General features: G+C 41.8%; 2 protein-coding genes across 5 annotated transcripts in view; both read right to left on the bottom strand.

Annotated features, from left to right (window-relative positions):
* The window catches only part of plxnb1a (plexin b1a), a 120,153-nt gene extending 108,155 nt beyond the window's left edge, over positions 1-11,998 (bottom strand). For all 4 annotated transcript variants that reach the window (XM_079521621.1, XM_079521620.1, XM_079521619.1 and 1 more), the window contains exon 1: positions 11,713-11,998. The gene's annotated coding sequence lies outside the window, so the exon portion shown is untranslated. The remainder of the gene's footprint in view (positions 1-11,712) is intronic.
* Positions 11,999-14,257: 2,259 nt separating this feature from the next.
* Positions 14,258-21,166, bottom strand: part of LOC306937848 (mitogen-activated protein kinase 14B) — a 14,218-nt gene continuing 7,309 nt past the window's right edge. The window contains exons 5-12 of the mRNA XM_079521841.1: positions 20,043-20,072; positions 19,878-19,925; positions 18,256-18,370; positions 17,631-17,702; positions 16,485-16,564; positions 15,703-15,781; positions 15,210-15,386; positions 14,258-14,863 (exon numbers count right to left, since the gene is read on the bottom strand). Coding sequence (XP_079377967.1) covers positions 14,802-14,863; positions 15,210-15,386; positions 15,703-15,781; positions 16,485-16,564; positions 17,631-17,702; positions 18,256-18,370; positions 19,878-19,925; positions 20,043-20,072 — 663 coding nt within the window. The 3' untranslated portion in view covers positions 14,258-14,801. The remainder of the gene's footprint in view (positions 14,864-15,209; positions 15,387-15,702; positions 15,782-16,484; positions 16,565-17,630; positions 17,703-18,255; positions 18,371-19,877; positions 19,926-20,042; positions 20,073-21,166) is intronic.

The following is a 21,166-nucleotide window of genomic DNA, read 5'->3' on the forward strand; positions in this document are numbered from 1 at the left end:
TCCCATCTGGGGACGCAAATGTCATACTGTACCCATCAGATTTATATTGGCATGATGGTGCGATAATCCTGAAGAGGGACTTTCTTTATGGTTGTCATTCTATAAGGCAGCCAGGATGCACAAAGAGGCAGCTGGGCTGGGGTGTAAGGTTTTGACTACAGGCTGGGGTAGCAGGCTGCCCTGGGCCCAGGCTTCAAACAACTCTCCAGGGAGCTTGGTGCAGGGAGGGACAGGGGCTGGGCCAGGGGCTTAGGCTAAGGGCTGGTGGCAAAAATGTAAGCACCCTGAGGGCATATAGCAGGGTGGGGGTCTGCAGAATGGGTGTGTTCCAGCACAATAAAAAACCACACCCTCTGTCAGATGCTTTTATTAATGGGAATCCATCCATCAGGCTTTTTAAAGGCAGGAGAAAAGTCCATTCATCTGACCATTAAAAGGCAGAAAAATGTTTATGGACTCGTCTCAATTAAGGTTATTAAATTAATATTGTGCATGGATCTCGGAATCTACATGGGAGTGGCATAGCTCCAATGAAGTTCGCTGACATCATATGGCCAAGCCTTTGACATGAGCCATCCATGATGTCAGACAGTCATCTATGATGTCCGGGAGCCATCTATGATGTCAGTCGTCTATGACATATCTCTGGTGTATGACTCCAAATATGGGCAACATTTCAGCACAATCAGAGCTCCCTTGAATTCCATTATACAATGAATGAACGTTAAATATTTCAAAAATCATCATATAATTTTATGGGAACATAAATGAGAGGGGGTACTTCTTTGGCCTACTTGCAGGGTGCATAAGACATTTGTTCTGGAGTCCAGACACAGCTGGCACACACAGAATCTCTTTTAGTAGCCATGCCATAGAAATACATTGGAAAATGAAGCTTCCTTATATTAACCCGACTCCGCCAGATGGGGCAGTAGAGAGTACTCTCTACTCACTGCCCCATCTGGCCAACATAATTTGCTGTTCATATATTCAGAATTGTTTGGTGCAAAATATTGTGTTTGTTGTCATGATTTGTCACGACTCGAGTTGGCTTCGTACGACGCTTAAAAGGTCCTTAAATAAATACTTTGTGAAATGTCTATGGAAAACATTGATTGATTGATTGATTGAAGAATTTATTAACAGTTTGCAGAATTACAGTACATTTCAAGCACAAACTCAATACAAAGGCTGTTAACTGTGAGTGGACGACCCAATTAAGCATTACACTTGTTTCCAACAGGGTCCACCATGTTCAAATCATCAAAACATTTAGAGACGTACAAATAGACACTTCTATAGACAGAACAGGAATTCATCAAAAAGGAGGTAAAAAGGGAAAAGAAATATATACAGTGAGGGGAAAGAAGGGGGGGGCGGGGGGGGGATTCAGATTTTACGGGGGCCAGTTTCGAATTGCAGCCATCCGTAGGTGCCCTTTGAGAGCGGTTTTGAAGGAGTCAAGGGATTCGCATGTCTTAATGACAGTTGGTAGGGCGTTCCACATTTTGGTGGCATAGGAGCGAAAAGAATTTAGTCCCTTGTTTGTGCCGAATCTGGGTTGTACATGGTTCGTTGCACTCCCTCTGGTGTTGTGGGTGTGGACTTCGTTAACATTAAGGAAGTATCTAGACAGGTACATGGGTATCTTGGTGGTGTATCGAATCTTGTGGACCAGACCCATTGCAAGATGCTGTACTCTGTCGTCGACCCTAAGCCATTCCAGCCTGTCGAAGTGGGCAGGGGTGAGGTGGGTTCGGGGGGCTAGATCAAGTAGGAGCCTGACCAGTTTGTTTTGGGAAGTCTGGAGCCTGGTTTTAAGGGCCTTTGAGGTGCTGTGGTACCAGGAGGTGCATGCATAGTCAAAGAAACCCTGTACAAGGGCTCCTGTTAAGGTCTTCAAGGTGTTTTTGTTGACCAGTGAGGAGATCCTGTAGAGGAATCTTGTTCTATGGTTGACTTTTTTGATTACGTTGGTGGCCATTTTATCACCGGAAAGATTAGCCTCCAGGATGGAACCTAGGTAGGTAATTTCATCTTTACGTGTGATAACATTGTCACCCACTTTAACCAAGAAGCCATTTGCCTTGCTGAGATTACTAATAGAGCCAAAGAGAATGGATTCAGTTTTTCCCAGGTGTAAAGATAGTTTGTTATCAGCGAGCCAGGTGCAGATTCTACCGAGTTCAGAGCTGAGGGCATTTTCAACCTGCAGTTTGTCCTTGTCCGAGACCAGCAGTGCTGAGTCATCTGCGAACAGGAACAAGTTGCAGTCACAGGCTGAAGTCATGTCGTTTACATATATTAGGAACAGTAGAGGCCCTAGTATGCTTCCTTGTGGAACGCCACAGCTCACTGGGAGGGGGGGGGACAGTGTTCCGTTCACTTCCACCATCTGTTCTCTCCCCTCCAGGTAGGATTGCATCCAGCTCACTGATGTGCTATCGAAACCAATTGCTTTTAGCTTGTTAACCAGTATGGAGTGGTTCACGGTGTCAAAAGCCTTTTGGAGGTCCAGCATGACCATGCCGCAGTATTTGCCAGCGTCCACCTCTTGTTTGATGTGGTCGCTCAAATAGAGAAGACATGTGTCAGTGGAGTGGGATGTTCTGAAGCCAGATTGGAACTCGTACAATAATTTATTTGTGGCAAGATACTTTTCAACCTGTTCATAGACTATTTTTTCCATCACTTTCGAGATGGAACTAAGAATAGAAATAGGGCGGTAGTTGCCGGGGTCTAATTTACTCCCTTTCTTGTGCAAGGGGGTTACTTTGGCCAGTTTGAAATCTTGGGGGACCTGTCCCTGTTTGATGGAGAGGTTTACTATGTGGGTGATGATTGGAGCTATAGAGATGGCTGAGTCTCTGAGAAATTTGGAGGGAATGTTGTCATGGCCTGTGGCCTTGTGGGGTTGGAGGGCACTCAGTTTCTTAATTACCTCATCAGTTGTTACCATAACTAGTTTAAAATCGTCTTTACAAACACCTAGGTTTTTGTAGAAGGTTGTAATGTGCTCTACACCAAAGAGCCCAGAGTGGGAGGGCAGTTTGTTAACCAGAGTTGTTGCTATGTTTGTAAAGAAGATATTCAAGTAGTTGGCCACATCAAGGTTGTCAGTGATGAGAGTGTTGTCAGATTTGATGTTTATGTTCGAAAATCTGGTTTTTAGTTTCTGACCATAGCTTAGTTGATTGTTTAGTAGCTTCCAGAGCTCATGAGGATTGTTTTTGTTTTCCTGAGCTTTATCATTAATGAAGTTACTTTTAGCTGATTTGGTCATGGCAGTTACACTGTTTCGTAGTTTGATTCGTTGTGTATTTAGGTTGTTCAAACGAGCTTGGCGAACACTGTCGAAGCGCTTGGCTAGCTTTGACTTGCATTTTAGAACTTCAGAGCATTTTTTGTCTCTGGCTTTCATTGCAGCCAGTATGTCCGAATTCATCCATGGTTCCGAGCGGGTTTTGCCCCTGGTGGTTCTCAAAGGAGCCATGTAGTTCAGTACTGATGTAAATTTGGTTTTGAAGCCAAGCCAAGCTTCTTCGACAAGTGTGCTTTTAAGCTCATCGGACCAATCCAGACTCTCCAATACTTGGTTAAAGACCTCACTAGAGTAGGTTTTGAGGTCCCTTGATATGACTGTTTTGTGGCAGCCGGTCTTAAGTTTTTGTATTTTGCGGGTACAGAATATCATAAAATGATCACTAAGCCCACATACAATAACCCCTTTCTTGGAGATTCTGGATTTGTCCGAGGACAGAATGAGATCAATGACAGTTTGAGTAGAATCACACACTCTAGTGGGTTGGGTAATTAGCTGACTGACACTATGTAGATCACAGAACTTACTGAATGACTTAAACACAGGTGCTTCCTTACGTTGCATGTCTGTATTGTAGTCGCCAATCAGGATTTTCTCTACACATTCCTCCTCAGCTAAGCACCCCTCAAGTATATCATAGAACCCATGTTGGTCAGGCGGTCTGTAGACGGTGCCCACTAATACTGATTTAGCCTTTTTGAAAATTAATTCAACCCACACAGTTTCAATTTCATCATGCTGTAAGTCAGTACGAGTAACATATTCAGTGTCTTTGTGAATATACATACACACGCCACCACCATGCCTGTTTCTGTCGTTTCTGATCAAGGAATAGTTCTCTATTTCAACTTCTGGGTCTTTGGTTGACTCATCAAGTTTGGTTTCAGAGAAGCTAATGATGTTCGCCTTACCGCATTGAAACATATGCCTGATTTCAGCCATTTTGGGTCCAATGCTGTTGACGTTCAGGTGAAAGATATGAAGTCCGTTGGCTCTGACTATGGTGCTTATTTCCTCCGTGGCGAAATAGTGGAGCGGAGGGCCATTGCTGATGTCTGTAGAAGCCGCGGGGTGCCGTGGGGGGAGGGTGGGGGGTGCGTGGGGGTCGTCGTGGGGTGGCGGGAGTGGGGGATGGGGTCCCTCGTCCAGGTTTGTTGAGGGCGCTGGTGGGGCCGATTGAGCCATGGTGTCGACCGGAGAAACAGCAGAAATAGCAGGTAAAGTATCACGGTGTCCGTCTCCAGCCGCTTTGTCCCCCTTGGTTGGATGTGGAGACTCTTCACGCCTGTAGATGGTGGTGTTGTCCGTGTCTTTTGCCTCGACTGCCGCCGATGTAGGATCATTCCGCCTGCTGTTGTCTGGGACGCGCTCGGCTCTTGCGAATGTAGTATTCACAGCCGGGACATCAGCGTGTATATCCAGCATGGGTGTGCAGGTTGGCTGGTGGTGAGGAAGGATGCTATCGGTGTTGTTGTTGTTGTTGGTCGTCGCCTGGCTGGTCGGCATTGGTGTTGTTGAGTCGATGGGGATTCCTTTGTTCTCTCCGGTTTCTTGTTCACTCCGGAGCAGCCTTGCCATTTGTCGTGTGTTCACGGGACCAGGGTTAATCTCGATGTCGCCAGACAGTAACAAAATAATGAGAAAGAAAGATCTCTTCCCTTTGTTAATCTGGAGTTTGTCTCTTTGGGCTAGAAGGGATTGAATAGCTGCTAAGCCGTATCCAGGCCGTTTTCCATTGATCCCGTTGACTTCTTCACTGACCAGGTAAAAGTCGCTGTGAGAATCCGGTTGAAAATCCTCTATTACGGTTTTGTTTTTCTCCATTTCACCTCGATGTAATCCCCTTGGTATATTAAGATAGGAATCCGTACACCATAGGAGGAGGAAGAGAAAATGTGGAAAAATCCGTGACTTTGAGTCAGACGAGCAGGAGCTAGAAAAAACACGTCTTGCCATGGTGAGAGCGGAAGTCGTTGAGCGGAAGTCGTTGACATGCATTGGATTCATTTCCTGGGCCTGGCGTCGTCATGAAAGGGGGCGGGACTGCGACGCTATATAGGCTCTGTGTGAGTGGAGAGGTAATTAAGTACAGTGGGCAGCCGCTTACTGGTAATTAAAATATGTTTATTGGGCTGCCAAATTCTGGGAGTATAGGCCACGCAGCCCGAGGGGTCACCCGAGGGGTGGTGGGGACTGGGGAGGGTGGATGGGACTTCTCGTGGCCCGAGATCCAATGCATCACCAGACAGCGAGCATACTGTAACTGACCTGGGGTCAAAATGGTTGTATGCAAGCATTTCAAGAGCTGCCTGGGCCTTGTAAAACAATCAAATGGGTTACATGAGTGTTGCAGCTTATACCGGGCGGTCACAGACTACCACTCCGTGCACAAATCCTCAAGTGTTAATTTATCTGTTTATATCTCAGAGTGTACAAATGGAACCAAACTGACCTTTAAGGGGTCAAATGGACCCGTGTTGTACACTATCAGAGTTAAAGGTGTGTTTAGATTATATTTATTGTAAGTGATGTATTTAAATGTTTTAGTTAAATAGCTCTAGAGTGTTTGTTACATGGGGTCTCTCACCAACTCTTTAGTAAACACTCAACAGTAAATGCATTTTCAGGTCGGGATACCAATTTCATCCAATCCAGAGAAAGAACTCATACAGGATAGAGGGTAGACAAGTCAATAAATGAGCAGACATTGGAATTGGAACACTGGAAAACTGAAGCCAACAAATGAGAAAATTAATAAAACAAACACAAACTAAGTGTCTTCACACCGTTTTTGGAAAATCCAAATGTCAACTTCCGGTTGTTATGCTTCCCAACACAGAATCACAGTGTTTGTTATTGTGTATAGTATGAAATAACGATTTTTCCTTATCAATCACTGTAAACAAACAGAAAAATGCTGGGCTGCTGGCCTTTTTTAAATTAGGCTACTTGATACTAAAGGCTCATACATAGTCTGGGTTTTCGGTGGTGGGGTGACCACCGAACTACAACATGACGTCACGAGCCGCGGTGAAGAGCAAACCACCGCCACCGCCCCAGCCCTTCTCTCTGTTTTTACTCACCACCGCTCAATGTTATTTCAGCACCGGTGGTCACCTCACCACCGGAGCGGTGGTCACCTCACCACCGAAAATCCAGACTATGAATGAGCCTTTAGACTGATTGAGGCTACTGTGGTAAAACAGAAGAGAAAAGCATTAACCACATTCAACCTGGCGTCTCTATTGTGTGGCATGTCATTATATATTATGGCAAAACATTTCAAAACTATATATCGAAATTAGCAGATCTACAAGCTCACAATCGCGATTTCGCTATTCATTCTATGACAAAGTATGAGCTTAAGTGGTTAAATTGGTTGGCAATTTTTGTTTGACATAATGGCTGGTTCCACCAATTTCCAAATAGAGATTTTGAGACTTTCACTTCATGCATTCACCTTTGGTCCCTTTAAACTTGATGCGAGCATTATCCCTTTTCCTAATTAACCACACGAACACTAGCAGTCCTATTCTGGGCATACCGCTATGTCGTAAAAATAAGAAAACATTCTGCAAAAATAGGTGAGGAGGTCACATTCAGAGAAAATAGCCTGTCTTACAAGCGAGGCGTCATCTTGTAGATCGTCTATTTTCGGCAAAGATGTTTGATGTAGAGGGAAAGAAGAGGACCAAGTACAGAGGCCTGAACTGTATAGTTTATAGTAGTGTAACTATAATGTGGTGCTGTAACTCAAACATCCATATTGGCACTAGCAGTATTGTTTAATTAAAGTTAAAGTGTTTCAAGCTGTCCTTTTATATAAATGTAACCAAGCTGTAACTATGGTAGAGAATGTTACAATACAACAAACACAACTGCAGTGGTTAGATTAGCTTTGACTTTTATTGAGACAAGATCCTCTGCTTGACAAGTGGTGCTTATAGTGCCTGGAGGTCAACATTATATTTCTCCCTTGGGCAAAGAGATATGTGCCCTATTGGCTCAGTGGTTCCCAAACACTTTAGCTTGAGACCCAAAAGAGACATTTTATGTCTCCCCAGGCCCCAATAGTGCCCCAATCTACAAGCTCACAATGCTTTGCCACGGATTGTGAGCTTGTATGTAGCTCTGATATTTTCACATTTATTTATTTGTGATTTTATTTATTTTGCAGAGGAGCTGGGTTTGAATCTCGGGTATGACGTGAAAGCTACGGAATGCAGCTCTAACTGGGGCCACAGAATCCAATACAGGCAGCAAATTAACTTTAAAAATACTCCAAGTCTCGTCAATGAGATTAACTGTTCAATATGTCTGCCAATTTGACGAACCACAGAGAACATTCTTTTAAATATTGTTTCATTGCCCGCATTTTGATAAACGTCACATTGACTCATCGACTCCAGAAAAATTGGAAACCAGAACCAAAAGATCCCAGAGCACACACACACAGTAGCATTGTGTGTGCGTGCGTGTGCGTGCGTGTTCAAGTACAGGAATGTACCATGACGGACTACCAGCTGTTGTTTCAGTGACTGACAGGGCAACACCCAAAATAATTCTGGCATACACGCCTGGCACTGGCAGATTCTCACTCACACACAATGACAATGCAATACATCATTATGCCCGATGGCTGGTCATTTTCATACAAGACTATACTAACATACCATTTCCATACTCATCCAGTAGGCCAAGCCAAATGAGTGACTGTCAACCAGATACTAGTCTCTCGAGACTTGAGAGCGCTGTTTTTCCATTATTTTTAGACTATGGGTTCACAGATTGCCCAGTGGACACTGGTTAATGGCAGGTCAAAGATGTAAACTTTTTAAGACCCTCACTCATCCCCAAAGTTAAATTTGAAACTCAGGTTTGTGTTCCAGTCAAGCCCGTATGTGTGAACCAGAGATTACATCCTTGTAAAAGCTCTAAGTCACTGAGTTTCTGATTTCAAAAGAGTGGACATATGCTCCGCTCTGCAGGGCCTCTTCCGATGAAAACCTCACATACACTGAATCAAAGATCTGATGCCTATGAATCACAATCTGTCAACACCGTGGTAGATGCCTAGCAGTCCATCTCATGAGAGCCATATAATTAGCTTGAAACTGAAAGCATTGGTTGTAATATGGCACTTTACCGCAGCTGCTGCCATCGAACTGGCATTCATCGTGTATAGGCCTAATCCTGCGTTCACACTAGTCTAGTCAAGTCAAGTCACGTTCATTTTATTTATATAGCACATTTAAAAACAACAGCAGTTTCCAGAGAACAGGTAGATCATAGTCTATCCACAGTGCAAAACACTCATAAAACAGGCCAAGCAAACAAAATAACAACAAAAACAATGAACAACAATAAACAATAACTTCACACTGTACACTAGTGGCGACAAAAGCTAAATGACCAAGCGTGGCCAGTCTACATTGCTGATTGCTGAGTCACTGTTAAGTGCTGCTCAGGCCAAACTGCGTACAGTACAGTCAAGGTAGTTACAGGGCAAGAGAAAGTAAATGAAAAGGGTAGGGGCAATAATTTGTTTTTTCTTCCATTGAATGGAGCAGCATTGGAGAGAGAATGGTAGAGTGGAAATGGTAAACGAAAAACATGACTAATTGACACTTCACCGCACCGTTGTAGCACTGAAATGTTGAAATCTGTAGTGCATCACACCTGTTACTCAGCGACAAGTGTCAAGACTCAGTCAGCACTGTACATCGCCAGCAAGTGTGAACGACAAATGTGTAAAACTTTGACTGAGGGACTGCCATTGGATTTTTTTTTCTTTTTCGTTTTTTCATGTTTTATTATGAAAGCAGAAAACAGAGATTTGAGAAAACAGGCTTGAAAGGTTCACTTCAGTGGTCTCTAACATATACACCTAGCTACATGTTATAGCATTTATTTCATGTCGATTTCAGCTCTGACACTTATTTCAGACATGTATGTGAAGAGTCTACCTGTGCTATTAACTAATTTTGAAAAGCTGGAGTTTGCGCGATGGCAGGCTCTCAGTCAAATCTGGTCACAAATGTGAATGGTAAAAGCTACATTTTCTTCACTCTCATGGGATTTATTTCCTGTGTCCAGTCTGTGTACTACTGTACTCCTGATACAGTAGGTTCCAACTGCTATCCTAACCAAACCTGTTCATGCGTCTCAACTGAATTTGACACAGTTGACACAGCACCTACTATAGCACCTCAACCACACCACCTCAACCACACCACCTCAACCAAGTAGTATAGATGCTACATACAGTAGCACCAAAACAGGTCCCCCAATGATTATTACAAGCCAAAGAACCAATGCCATGGCTATTTAGCACCATTTTTGTTTACAGTGAATATGGGATAGCTGGCATACAGTACATGAATTCTGATGTGCTAAGTAAGATGACAGCTACAAATTACATATGGTTCTTGATTCAAAATGAATGTCAGTGAGTGACTGGCCCGGGTTCAATGCAAAGGGAAACCCCACACAATGATTGACAAGCGTAATCTAAGCAGCCCCGTCTGTAAAAACATAAACAGTCTACACACTTCAGCGGCCTGTAGTAACACCATACATATCTATGAGGACATTCATTTATCACCACACTATGGCTCACTCAAGTGTGGGTAATGTGATATAGTGTCTGTAGAACAGGCAGCGAGACCAGCAGATGGTCAGCTATTCAAAACATTTCTGGATTTTCGGGCACAAGGAGGCATAACCAGAGAGGAATGGTACAGAGTCTACAGACTGAGGTTCAAGGGTTTAGCAGTGTAAACAAAGCAGGAAATCTGTTTTTGTTTTGTTTTTTTTCCCCACTTTCCAACCTGGCATCCCCATTTTAGGCATTATAGGGGGTTTAGTGCTACATGAGATCTCTCAACTCTCAGATCCAGTAGCTGTTTCATAATGAAGGGCAGCTGAGTTGTCCATTATGAAAGTTGAGGAAAAATCAAAGAACTCTTTCTAGCTTGTTTACGGTCTATGCAGACACAGACAAAAGTAGCATGAATGATACAAACCCTTCTTGTGTGTGTGTGTGTGTGTGTGTGTGTGTGTGTGTGTGTGTGTGTGTGTGTGTGTGTGTGTGTGTGTGAGCAGCTTGTCTATGGAGAAGATATTTCATATCCTTGAATATAGTAAAAACAAGTTTATACATATACTTTTTGGTATATTAACAGGTTAAAAAGTTCCCCCCCCCCCCCTACAATTTGTGTTAATAATAAGCATGTGCATCCAGTTTCATCTGGCTTGACCATATTCTTCTGCTTATTGTTTGGATCTATTATGTATGCGCTTATAGTGCAGATCCAAATAAACTAATTAAAATGTGAGAAAGGGGGGGGGGGGGGGGGGGGCAGACAGAGAGGCAGAGAGAGAGAGCTAGGGAAAGATTGCAAGGGGGTGGGAGGGGACACAGTAAGGTTATCAGGTAGAAAGAGAACTCATTGCCAGTCTTTAAAAGCAATGCCTCACCAGAACAGCTGAAAACACACGATCCTATCTAAACACACAGCCACACCAAGGACACAGACACTGAAGTTGAAGTGTGTGTGTGTGTGTGTGTGTGTGTGTGTGTGTGTGTGTGTGTGTGTGTGTGTGTGTGTGTGTCAGTGTGTGTGTGCAGGCCTATGTATGCAAATAAAAGTGTCTATCAATTTTACCTTCAAAGTTGTATTGTTTTTAGGGAGGAGAGGATATTATAATTCTCTCTCTATGCAGTATGGATCCACAATCAATTTGAAACACATGGAATATGCATTTATTTCTCCTGAATTATTCACTCACACAACTGTCTGTCCATGAAAGACAAATATGGGCCGACAACATTCTGCATCAAATTAAATTGAAAACAAAGCCATCAAGTTCAACAGTGCCAAATAAGTGTCAACTAATATATGTTGTGTCAATGAGGCAACTGTACGTTACGTGCAGCTGTGTGTTTTATCCATTAGAATGCCTAATGTTAGCAGGTGAACAAGGCATTTGACATTTGCCTCATGCATTCCTAGATCAGGTGACATGTGTGTGTGTGTGTGTGTGTGTGTGTGTGTGTGTGTGTGTGTGTGTGGCTGTGACTTGGCTTGGAGCACAGTGATTCTCATTCACAACAATGGCCAGAAGCTAACTGCACCTACTCATAATTTGAGTAACAGCGCGTGTGTGCATGGGCTGCAGCCCAATCATTTGACTCACCTCCGTCCATATAAACAATAGAAAGCCGCTTGTTGATGATAAACCAACAACCGTGGAGATTAACTGTTTTACAAGTGAGAATACAATACCTTAGAAGTCGGGCTTTACAGCGAAATCATAGCCTGAAAATAAATCATATGGTCTGAAAACACATTTATATGCAATGCATGATGGCTCGCATCACATCTTACCTGATTGAATCACACAAACGTGAACAACTTCTCATCCGCGTCAACAAGCGAGGAGGCGCGTCCGTCTGTTTCAAACACTCCTCTTGTCTAGTGTCCTTTTAGCGAGACTCTTCTTTCTCTAGTATTGTGCTCATAATAATAACAATAATCCCAAACATATTTGGTCACGCTCGCTCCCCGCAATACAATTCGAGGTTTCAAAACTTTGGGTACCAACAATATGCGTGCTGCTGCTGCCTCGGGTTATGGATAAAAGTGAATGACTCTAGTTGGTTGGTTGTGTGAAGCTCACAGGACACGCGAGGAGCCGCGACTGACCAGGAGGCTGAGAGATAGCGAGCGCCCTACACAGGAGGGGTAACAGCTCAATGGCGACACCTTGAGTCTGCGAATGGTACAGCAACAGCTGACTGGACTGACTGACTGACTGGATAGTGAAATACAGCCTTAGGCCCGACTCACACCTTTACATCTAGCATACAACATTGATGCATGCTAGATGTAAAGAAAGGGTTTGTTGTTTACATCTTGCCCCAATGCATTTCCAATGGAAGTCACATGGTTTGACACAACATTTGTGTTGTACGGCTTTCGGCTGTGTTTCGACTGCCCCCCCACCCCCTCATACAACACAAATGTTGTGTCAAACCATGTGACTCCCAAAGGAAATGAATTGTGAGCTTGCATCAGTCAATAAGTCTCATGCATCAGCCATACATCAATCTGTTGTGCACGTGTGAGTCAGGCCTTAAACACAAATTAAAATACAGTGAGACAGACCAGTCTCTGCATCTTTGCCTGTGGTCTTCTTGTGCAGTTTAATAAAATGAAAGCAGCATGACCACCTCCTGCTGCAAGATATAGTACTGACGTCCCAAGACCTCAAAATGGTCTTTCATGGTGAACCATTTTTTGGGGTCCTTAAAATGTAAACAAACTTTGTATTTATTTTATTAGGTACTGTATATATATTTTTTTGATAGCTTAAAGCATATTTTGATAGAGCTTTTGAATAGTTTGTAAGGAGGCTTGTATTTTTGAGTGATAGCGTAATAATAACAATTAAGTGGCCCCGAAAACCCTCCCTTAAAGGTAGTAGGTACAATGTCTGTCCCACCGTAGATAGGCCCATTGGTAAATGATGATAAAAGTCCCCATACATTTCATATGTTTTATTTGAGTACAAGTAAAGTTGACACTCTGCTTTAACACAAAGTGAAGTTACAAAAAACAAAGTATACAGACAGAAAAAAAGAAGAAGAAAAGTAAAATGACAATGAAATGGGTAACACATGAACAGTAAAATGATGTAATGTAGGCTATATTTACATTCCTGTAATTGATACCATATGTTGATAAATAAAGTTCACAGCACACTATTGTTATATTTATGTAACCACCTGGATTCAAACCAGGGCCATGCGTGTGTGAAACAAACCAAACATCCGCTCATCCAAAGGGGCATCCATCCCCCTTCTGGGCTACAGGCAGGGCTACTCTGCTACACAGACACTTGACACACCATTTGGTAAAATAAAATCCACTGACTCTGTACACATGTCTAGTCTTCTATTCACAAATTCAGGACGTTTTCTTTTTATGATTTAAGGCAGCATTGGTTTCCCAAATGAATAGCTTTATTTTTTTTAATATATTTCTTATCCCACGATTTTGTAACCCATTTTTCACCCCTGTGTCAATTATCTAATGTGATCCTGGGCTCTACACACCCTCCACCAACCTAGTCCCCATATATGGGGGACATGGGGAGAGCAACGGACTTGAACTCATGCTTCCTTCATGCCTGAGTGTCCAAGTTGCTCCTTTACACCTGACAGGGGGGAGTTTCCCTGGTTGGACGTAGCGCGTGGAAGGAACACGTTATTCCAACTAGTTCAATGAATAGCTTTCTAGTTCTGAAACGATTCCAACACTTTGATCATTCGTCCAGCCATCCAGCAACGTGTGAGTAATACTAGTAACACTAACATTTATGAGCAATTACGGTAGTTAACAATATTTGTACCAATTTTGGAGAATATTATTATTTTATGTAAGGTAATGACAAGTAGTGGCATTAATGGTGGTGAAAGTGGTATGTTTTTGTAAATTATAAACATAACAAAGACAGTTTATCAGCTTCAATTTGATAGTGTTCCAATTCCATTTGTATGCTCATTCATTCATTCATTCAGTCATTCATTCATTCATTCATTCATTCATTTATTTAATCACTTCCAGTTTCACTTATTGTGTATCCTGTGAGTTTTCTCCAAATTGGACAACATTGGTATCCTGACTTGAAAATGTATTTTCTTAACCCATTTTGACCTGAGATCAGATTCTAAAAATGTCTTCTACACCCTGACAGTTTTCTGAAAAAGCTATGTTTCTATGTCAGTCGTTTTTCAAAAATAGCAGACCTACAAGCTCGTAGCGCGCCACTCGGTGGCGCGCTACGAGCTTGTAGATCTGATATTTTTCAATAGCTAAAGCATAACATAATGCTAACACCAAAAGGGGTTCCCGCCCAGAATGGGTTTTAATACTAAAGAGTCTGGCGAGATGGAGAAAATCTTCTTATTGAACAAACACTATAACACTGCTGATTATCAGAATATAGAGCTAATATAACAATTATTATAATAAACAAAAATCACTTTAAACACACCCTTATGAAACAATCATCCTCTGTTAAAGTGAATTCTGCATCTTGTGTTGTGCAGTTCTATGTACTGTGTTGTCTAATTAAACCAGGCAGATTGTGTGTCATTTCCACATTTGATGTACTGTATTATTCATAAATAAATACTAAACAATATTTATTATTTTTGAGTTGTCCTAACCTGGAACCCAGACGAATCTGGTCTGGCACTCCTCAGTTTAAATTACATTTCGCTCACCCCAGAGTTGTGGGTAACCAATCAGAGCCCACTATTCAAAGTGAGCCTTTTTTGCTATGATGTTGGAATCGGTTTGTAATGGCCCCTTGGAAATAAATCTTCCACACCAAAGTTGCAGTCTGTCCATGCCAGGCTAGAGTTTTCCCTCTATTGAAACACAAGGGAGTGCTGTTTGGTCACGGTGACTCACATGGCTGTCTGACTGGGGTTGGCAGGGTCAAAGGTCATGATCTCCATGTGGATAAGACCTGGTCAGAGAGTTGAACAATAAAATGTTAAACACATTTAACGTTTAAGCCCTATATGTACTTTGTCAGTGAAAATAACTGATTTACAAGCTCACAATGCATGGGATCGTGACATGTTGTGAGCTTGTAGATCTACTATTTCACTAGTTTTAACATTTCAAAATAGGCTTAACGTTGTTAATCATCCAACACAATTGAATGGATTTTCAACACAGGTAGGACATCAATTCAGTGCTTCAATGTATAAGATGAGCTGTATAAGATGAGAAATTAATGAAATGGACCTTGGAGTCTTCACTTCATTTGTACAAGTGAAATACTGTGATGGGCAGCTTAAAGCTCTTACTTTTCCACTCGCCCACTGCCAGCTCCAGGTTCTCAAAGGAGTCATCATAGGGCTGGTCAGATGATGGCTCAAACTCTGGGTCGTGGTACTCAGACAGGTAGGGATGGGACAGTCCCTGTTTAGCTGTCAGTCTGGTCTCTGGATCCAGCAGTAACATGCCCTCCAGTAGGTCCACAGCTATACACACGCACGCACGCACACACGCACGCACGCACGCACACACACACACACACACACACACACACACACACACACAATGCAGAAATATGCATTAGATAGCACCTCGCAGCCTTCTTGGTACTGTAGCATATTCATTCATACTCAAGGGGAATGTGTTATCCTCAGCATTCAGCATTGTATATCATTTATGTCACTTAATCAAAGTATTGCATTTATTCTTTGTCTTTATAATATTTTTTATAGTGAAACCTTTTGTATGTTGCTTTGACTACAAAATCTAATTGTACAAATCTCAGCTTCAATTTCGGCATACCATTTTCCTCCATTTCGGGGAAAACGTCCTTGAAAATCTTCTTCTTCATAAGAGGGAGACCTTGAACATATGACTGGGCCTGTGAAAGTACAATTTAGATATCAACAACAGATGTTTTTTATCCAGAGTGACTTACAATGTGCATGCGGTCAGCGTAAATGACATGAACCCTTGTCAACCAAGGACAGGGTCAGTGCTCAGTGGTTGAAGAAATGAATAAGAAAACAAGCATGTCTTACAAAGTAACCAACTTTGAACCTCAAAAAGTTCTACAATTAGACGTGCATCTGTCTACATCTGTCTAGCATCATCTGTCTATGGCATGTTCATAGCCACTTAAACTCTCCATACTTGGTAAAACAGACCTAAGTTGTCTCTGTACTTGGTCTGCTCTTGTTTCCAAGTCACTTTGCCAGAAATAACAGATCTACAAGCTCACAATGTCTTGCGTTGTGAGCTTGTTGTTCAGCTATTTCTGGCAAATGTTCCTCCAGAATAGCTGATGCTAGGCTTCAAGTGTTGAGCAGGAAGTGCAAACGCAGATAGAATAAATAGATGAGGCGAGGGGCAGTATTATGCGTGTCTTAAGCACCAGGTCTTATTACTTAACTTAAGACCTGGAGGCGTGATCAATGCCATTTGGCTATTCTGAGTGGCCAAACAGCATTGACCACGCCTCCAGGTCTTAAGTTAAGTCATAAGACATGGTGCTTAAGACACGCATAATACTGCCCGAGGAGTCTGAGGAGGTGAGTTTTCAGAAAATAGTGATTTTGTCATACGTCTTTGCTTTGCATCTTCTCCACCAAGGAAGGATGAGGTGTTCCTGTCATGCGTAGGATCTTCTTCAGCTGATCGATACCTTAACAAGCTGGTTAAGGAAAGACCATGTCATCCATTTATCCATTATAGCTCCAGAGGAGTGGGATTATTATATTCAAAGTTGGGAAAATGGAAATCTGAACAGCCACTAGATGCCACTATTTTTACATTATTTGTACTGTCATACATCATCTTGATTACTGGTACTCAAAGTGGGATTCGTGGACCCCCAAGCATCCTCTAGTCTAGGCCTAGGGGGTCCCCAACAAAATGAGGAACAGTATAAACAATGAATCCCTAATTCCTGTGTTCAGCGATTCTGAAATAGCCGATCTACAAGCTCACAGCGTGTCACAATGCAAATCATATCCTGGTATGACTTAATTGCAACATGGGTGAAATGCTGGAGCATCTGAGACAAAAGATGGTCGGGTCACATCATGGTCAGCGAATATTCTTTCAGATAAGAAGAAGCTCAGCTGGCCCTGTGGTGGGTTCATTTAATCTCTATAAATGTATTCTTACCATGATGTTAATTCAAAAGAATATACGGAACCTTTTAAAACTCTACTACATCAAATGAATAGCATTCATGGCATTTGGGCTAAATAAAGGCAAGGAGTTAGAAGAGCAAAACATTCAGTACTCAAGAGATTCTGTCTAGTGTATTTATCCAACTTTAACATATTATCAATAATAAAGAATATAGTAATTCAACATTACTCAAATAATAATGTTACAGTTCCCTGTGTTATAGAAACTAGTAAATGAAAGTCTAGCTTATCAGCTAGACTTGTCAGTGTCATACTGTATGTACTTCATGGTAGGGCATTAAGCAACTAGTCGACTAGTTTACTAGTCGACTAGTAAATCCACTAATCGACCTTGTTGGTACTAGTTGACTAGTTGATAAGAAAATAAAATAAAAAAGTTTATTTTTTTATTTTTTACATAATAGGTAGTTAAACAACTAGTCGACTAGTCAACTAGTAAACTAGGCAACTAGTCAACTAGTAAAAATGACCAGAAGTGAATGCCCTACTGCATTGGGTACTGCATGTACTGTGTGTAGTACTATACTGTAGGTATTGAACAGGTAAGGATACTGTCATGTCCTGGGAACAGGACTTTTCTTGTGATCAGCTCCGCCAGGATGCAGGCAGCAGACCACACATCCACTACGAAAGAACAGGAACAAACACAGCAAAGTGTTATCATAGAAACATCAACTTGTTGCCAGATTCAACTACAGCATGATCTGCTGGTAACCATTTAAGCCCTATTGCATATTTTGTTGTATGCCGGTGTCGGCACAGCGGAAATAGTCAATCTACATGTAATGCAACACATTGTGAGCATATGTATCTGTTATTTTCGCAAATCTTTTTGTGAGAAATGTGAAAATATTCACACATTGCTTTTATTGTTTTACACAATTATTTATCAGATTCATAGTATTTATATTATTTTTTGTGTGAAAGAATTCTCATAAATTCTCACAAAATGCTGTATATTTATCACAACATGCTGTATAGATCATCATCTGCAAATGTCAGTTTATTTATGAAACTTTTCACACATTTTTGAAAAAACAAAACAAAAAACCCTTAGTGTTCTATTTATTGCACACTGTCGGTGACTCACTGTATTCACAACATGTTAAGGCTTGTTTCCTGGTGAGGGAATGCCATAATATGATATTACAGTTACAGATGATATATATGGCTCTACCTGTTTGGCTGTAATGCATCCAGTTGAATATGATCTCTGGGGCACGGTACCAGCGCGTCACAACATAACCTGTCATCTCGCTTTCAGTCTGCCGTGCCAGGCCAAAGTCCAGGATCTGAAATAGTAAAAAACAGTCACAACAATGGTTTATGACCCTAAGCACCATTTCACATCACTTGCACCAAGGTGTTGCAATCAATGTTATTCTGTCAGCTTACATCATTCTAAATATACACTGGTGATAGACCGCTACGACTCTAGCCTTTGATTGATTGATTGAAATATTTATTAACAGTTTGCAGAATTACAGTACATTTCAAGCACAAACTCAATACAAAGACTGTTAACTGTGAGTGGACGACCCAATTAAGCATTACACTTGTTTACAAGAGGGTCCACCATGTTCAATTCATCAAAACATTTAGAGACGTACAAATAGACACTTCTATATAGTCAAAGAACAGAACAGGAATTCATCATAAAGGAGGTAAAAATGGAAAAGAAACATATACAGTGAGGGGAAAAGGGGGGGGGGGGCGGTGGGGGGGGATTCAGATTGAATGATGCTTAATTTACTATTATCTGCAGGGGCAGTTAATTAAGGTCCTATCTGAATGGGTAGAGAGACTGTCTGAGAAACAGAAGGTCCCCGGTTCGTGTCCCTGAGCAAGACACTTAACAGCTACCTGCTCTGTGGGCGCTGTATTAATACCATTTGCCCACTGCTCCTTATAGTTAGGATGGGTTAAATGCAAAGGACACATTTTGCACGATGTGCTAAATGTACTATGACTAAACATACCCCAAAGGAGTGGTGAACATCTGACTTGATCAAATGACTGGCTGGTTTTTATAGTCCCTGTTGCATGCTCTGACCACAGCAAGTCAGCCTTTTCCTTCGATGCTCGTAATGCTGCGAAACGACCTCCAGTTTATTTTGAAAATTAATCTTCCTTCATTCGCCCAGTTTCAAGCCATGATCACTAGCTGCTAAAGTGTGTCAGCATTTAACTACTCATTTGATTTCATTTGTTTAGTTTTATATATTTCTGTTGTGTTTAATGTGAATGTTACTTTTGCTTTTGTTATTATCTATGATGGATATTTGATTGTTTGTACACTCAATGTTGCTGGAAATGAGGATAACGTTAGTGTTTTTTAGTTCAAAAAATGTATTTAACAATGTATAAATTAGCCTTATAAGACTACAGAATGATAGGATTTTAGTTAAATTAGCACAGGGTGAGGAGAAACATGATGGGAAGATGATTCAGCAATATGACAGGAAACGATTATTAAGTTTAAAAGGTCCTAAATATGAACATGATAATCAGATAGATGTATGACTATTGACTTATAAAGCACCCTTTGAACTTTACCTTTATTCAAAGAGTATGAGCATGACATCATTCCGGTATGCAAGTTTCACAAAAAGAAAAGAAAATACAACTCTTTGTTTTTATATTTTCTCCCACAACTCCCTTCCCAATCCTCCCCATCCACGCACCATCTTTCCCCACGAGGCCAGACATACAAACAATATATATATATATACAGGTATAAAACCAATAGATTGAGTACATAACTATAAGATACGAAGAAAGGGATCACAAGAACTTTACCTTTAATTCACAGTTTTCATTTACTGCAAGGTTGCCGGGTTTCAGATCCTGTAGGACAAAGACATATTTACAAAACATTAGACTACAGTGACTTTCTGCAAAGTCTCTCAACATATAATAAAACAAGACAATCTTGATAGAGGAATTAACCTATAAGTTACTAACCCGGTGGACGATTCCAGCAGAATGAATAAACTGTAAAAATACAAAAACAATCAGGTTGAAATCAACACAAGTAGTAGTACTATACATACATACTGTACAAGGTTGCATGTTTTGAGGAACAATGGACAGTGTCATGTCTCAAGACAGATTCAGCTCAGCAGCTTTTTTCCCCACTTTATTTTTTACTGAATGGGTTCCCACATAGTGGACAGTGTACCATACATACTGAATGGGTTCCCACATAGTGGACAGTGTACCATACATACTGAATGGGTTCCCACATAGTGGACAGTGTACCATACATACTGAATGGGTTCCCACATAGTGGACAGTGTACCATACATACTGAATGGGTTCCCACATAGTGGACAGTGTACCATACATACTGAATGGGTTCCCACATAGTGGACAGTGTACCATACATACTGAATGGGTTCCCACATAGTGGACAGTGTACCATACATACTGAATGGGTTCCCACATAGTGGACAGTGTACCATACATACTGAATGGGTTCCCACATAGTGGACAGTGTACCATACATACTGAATGGGTTCCCACATAGTGGACAGTGTACCATACATACTGAATGGGTTCCCACATAGTGGACAGTGTACCATACATACAGCAATATTGTTTGCAGTGGTCCCTCTGTTATTAGTTTTATTGTATTGTCTCCACCAGGCCGAAGGCATGGGGAGAGAGTATGTTTTGCACTCCATGTGTGTGTGTGTGCGTGTGTCCGTCCGTCCGTCCTTCCTTCCTATGATAGATAGATATATGATGTGGTGTGGAGTGGAGTGGAGTTAGCCTGGTTAATAAACCAGACCGAATCAGCCGTTGGCAAAATTTTGTTTGCCTGCCAGCGGATTAGGGTCTGGCGAGGCTCAGTAGCACGCCTCTTTCCTACAACCGAGAACAGGTCGGGCCAATCGGGACACGGTATGCAATATGGGCGGGCTTTGGTACAGTGACGTTCAATGCTTGAGACCTTTGACTGACAGTAGCTCTGACCAATTGCGTCGAAGAGAAAATGTTTGAACCCGCCCCCCGGGAAATGAAATCCAAGTGGAGCCAGCCCAGACTAATATACCGCGACAGTGTTGTGTGATATTAGTCTGGCT

The sequence above is a fragment of the Electrona antarctica genome, assembly GCF_951216825.1.
Source record: "Electrona antarctica genome assembly, chromosome: 2".
Lineage (NCBI taxonomy): Eukaryota > Metazoa > Chordata > Actinopteri > Myctophiformes > Myctophidae > Electrona > Electrona antarctica.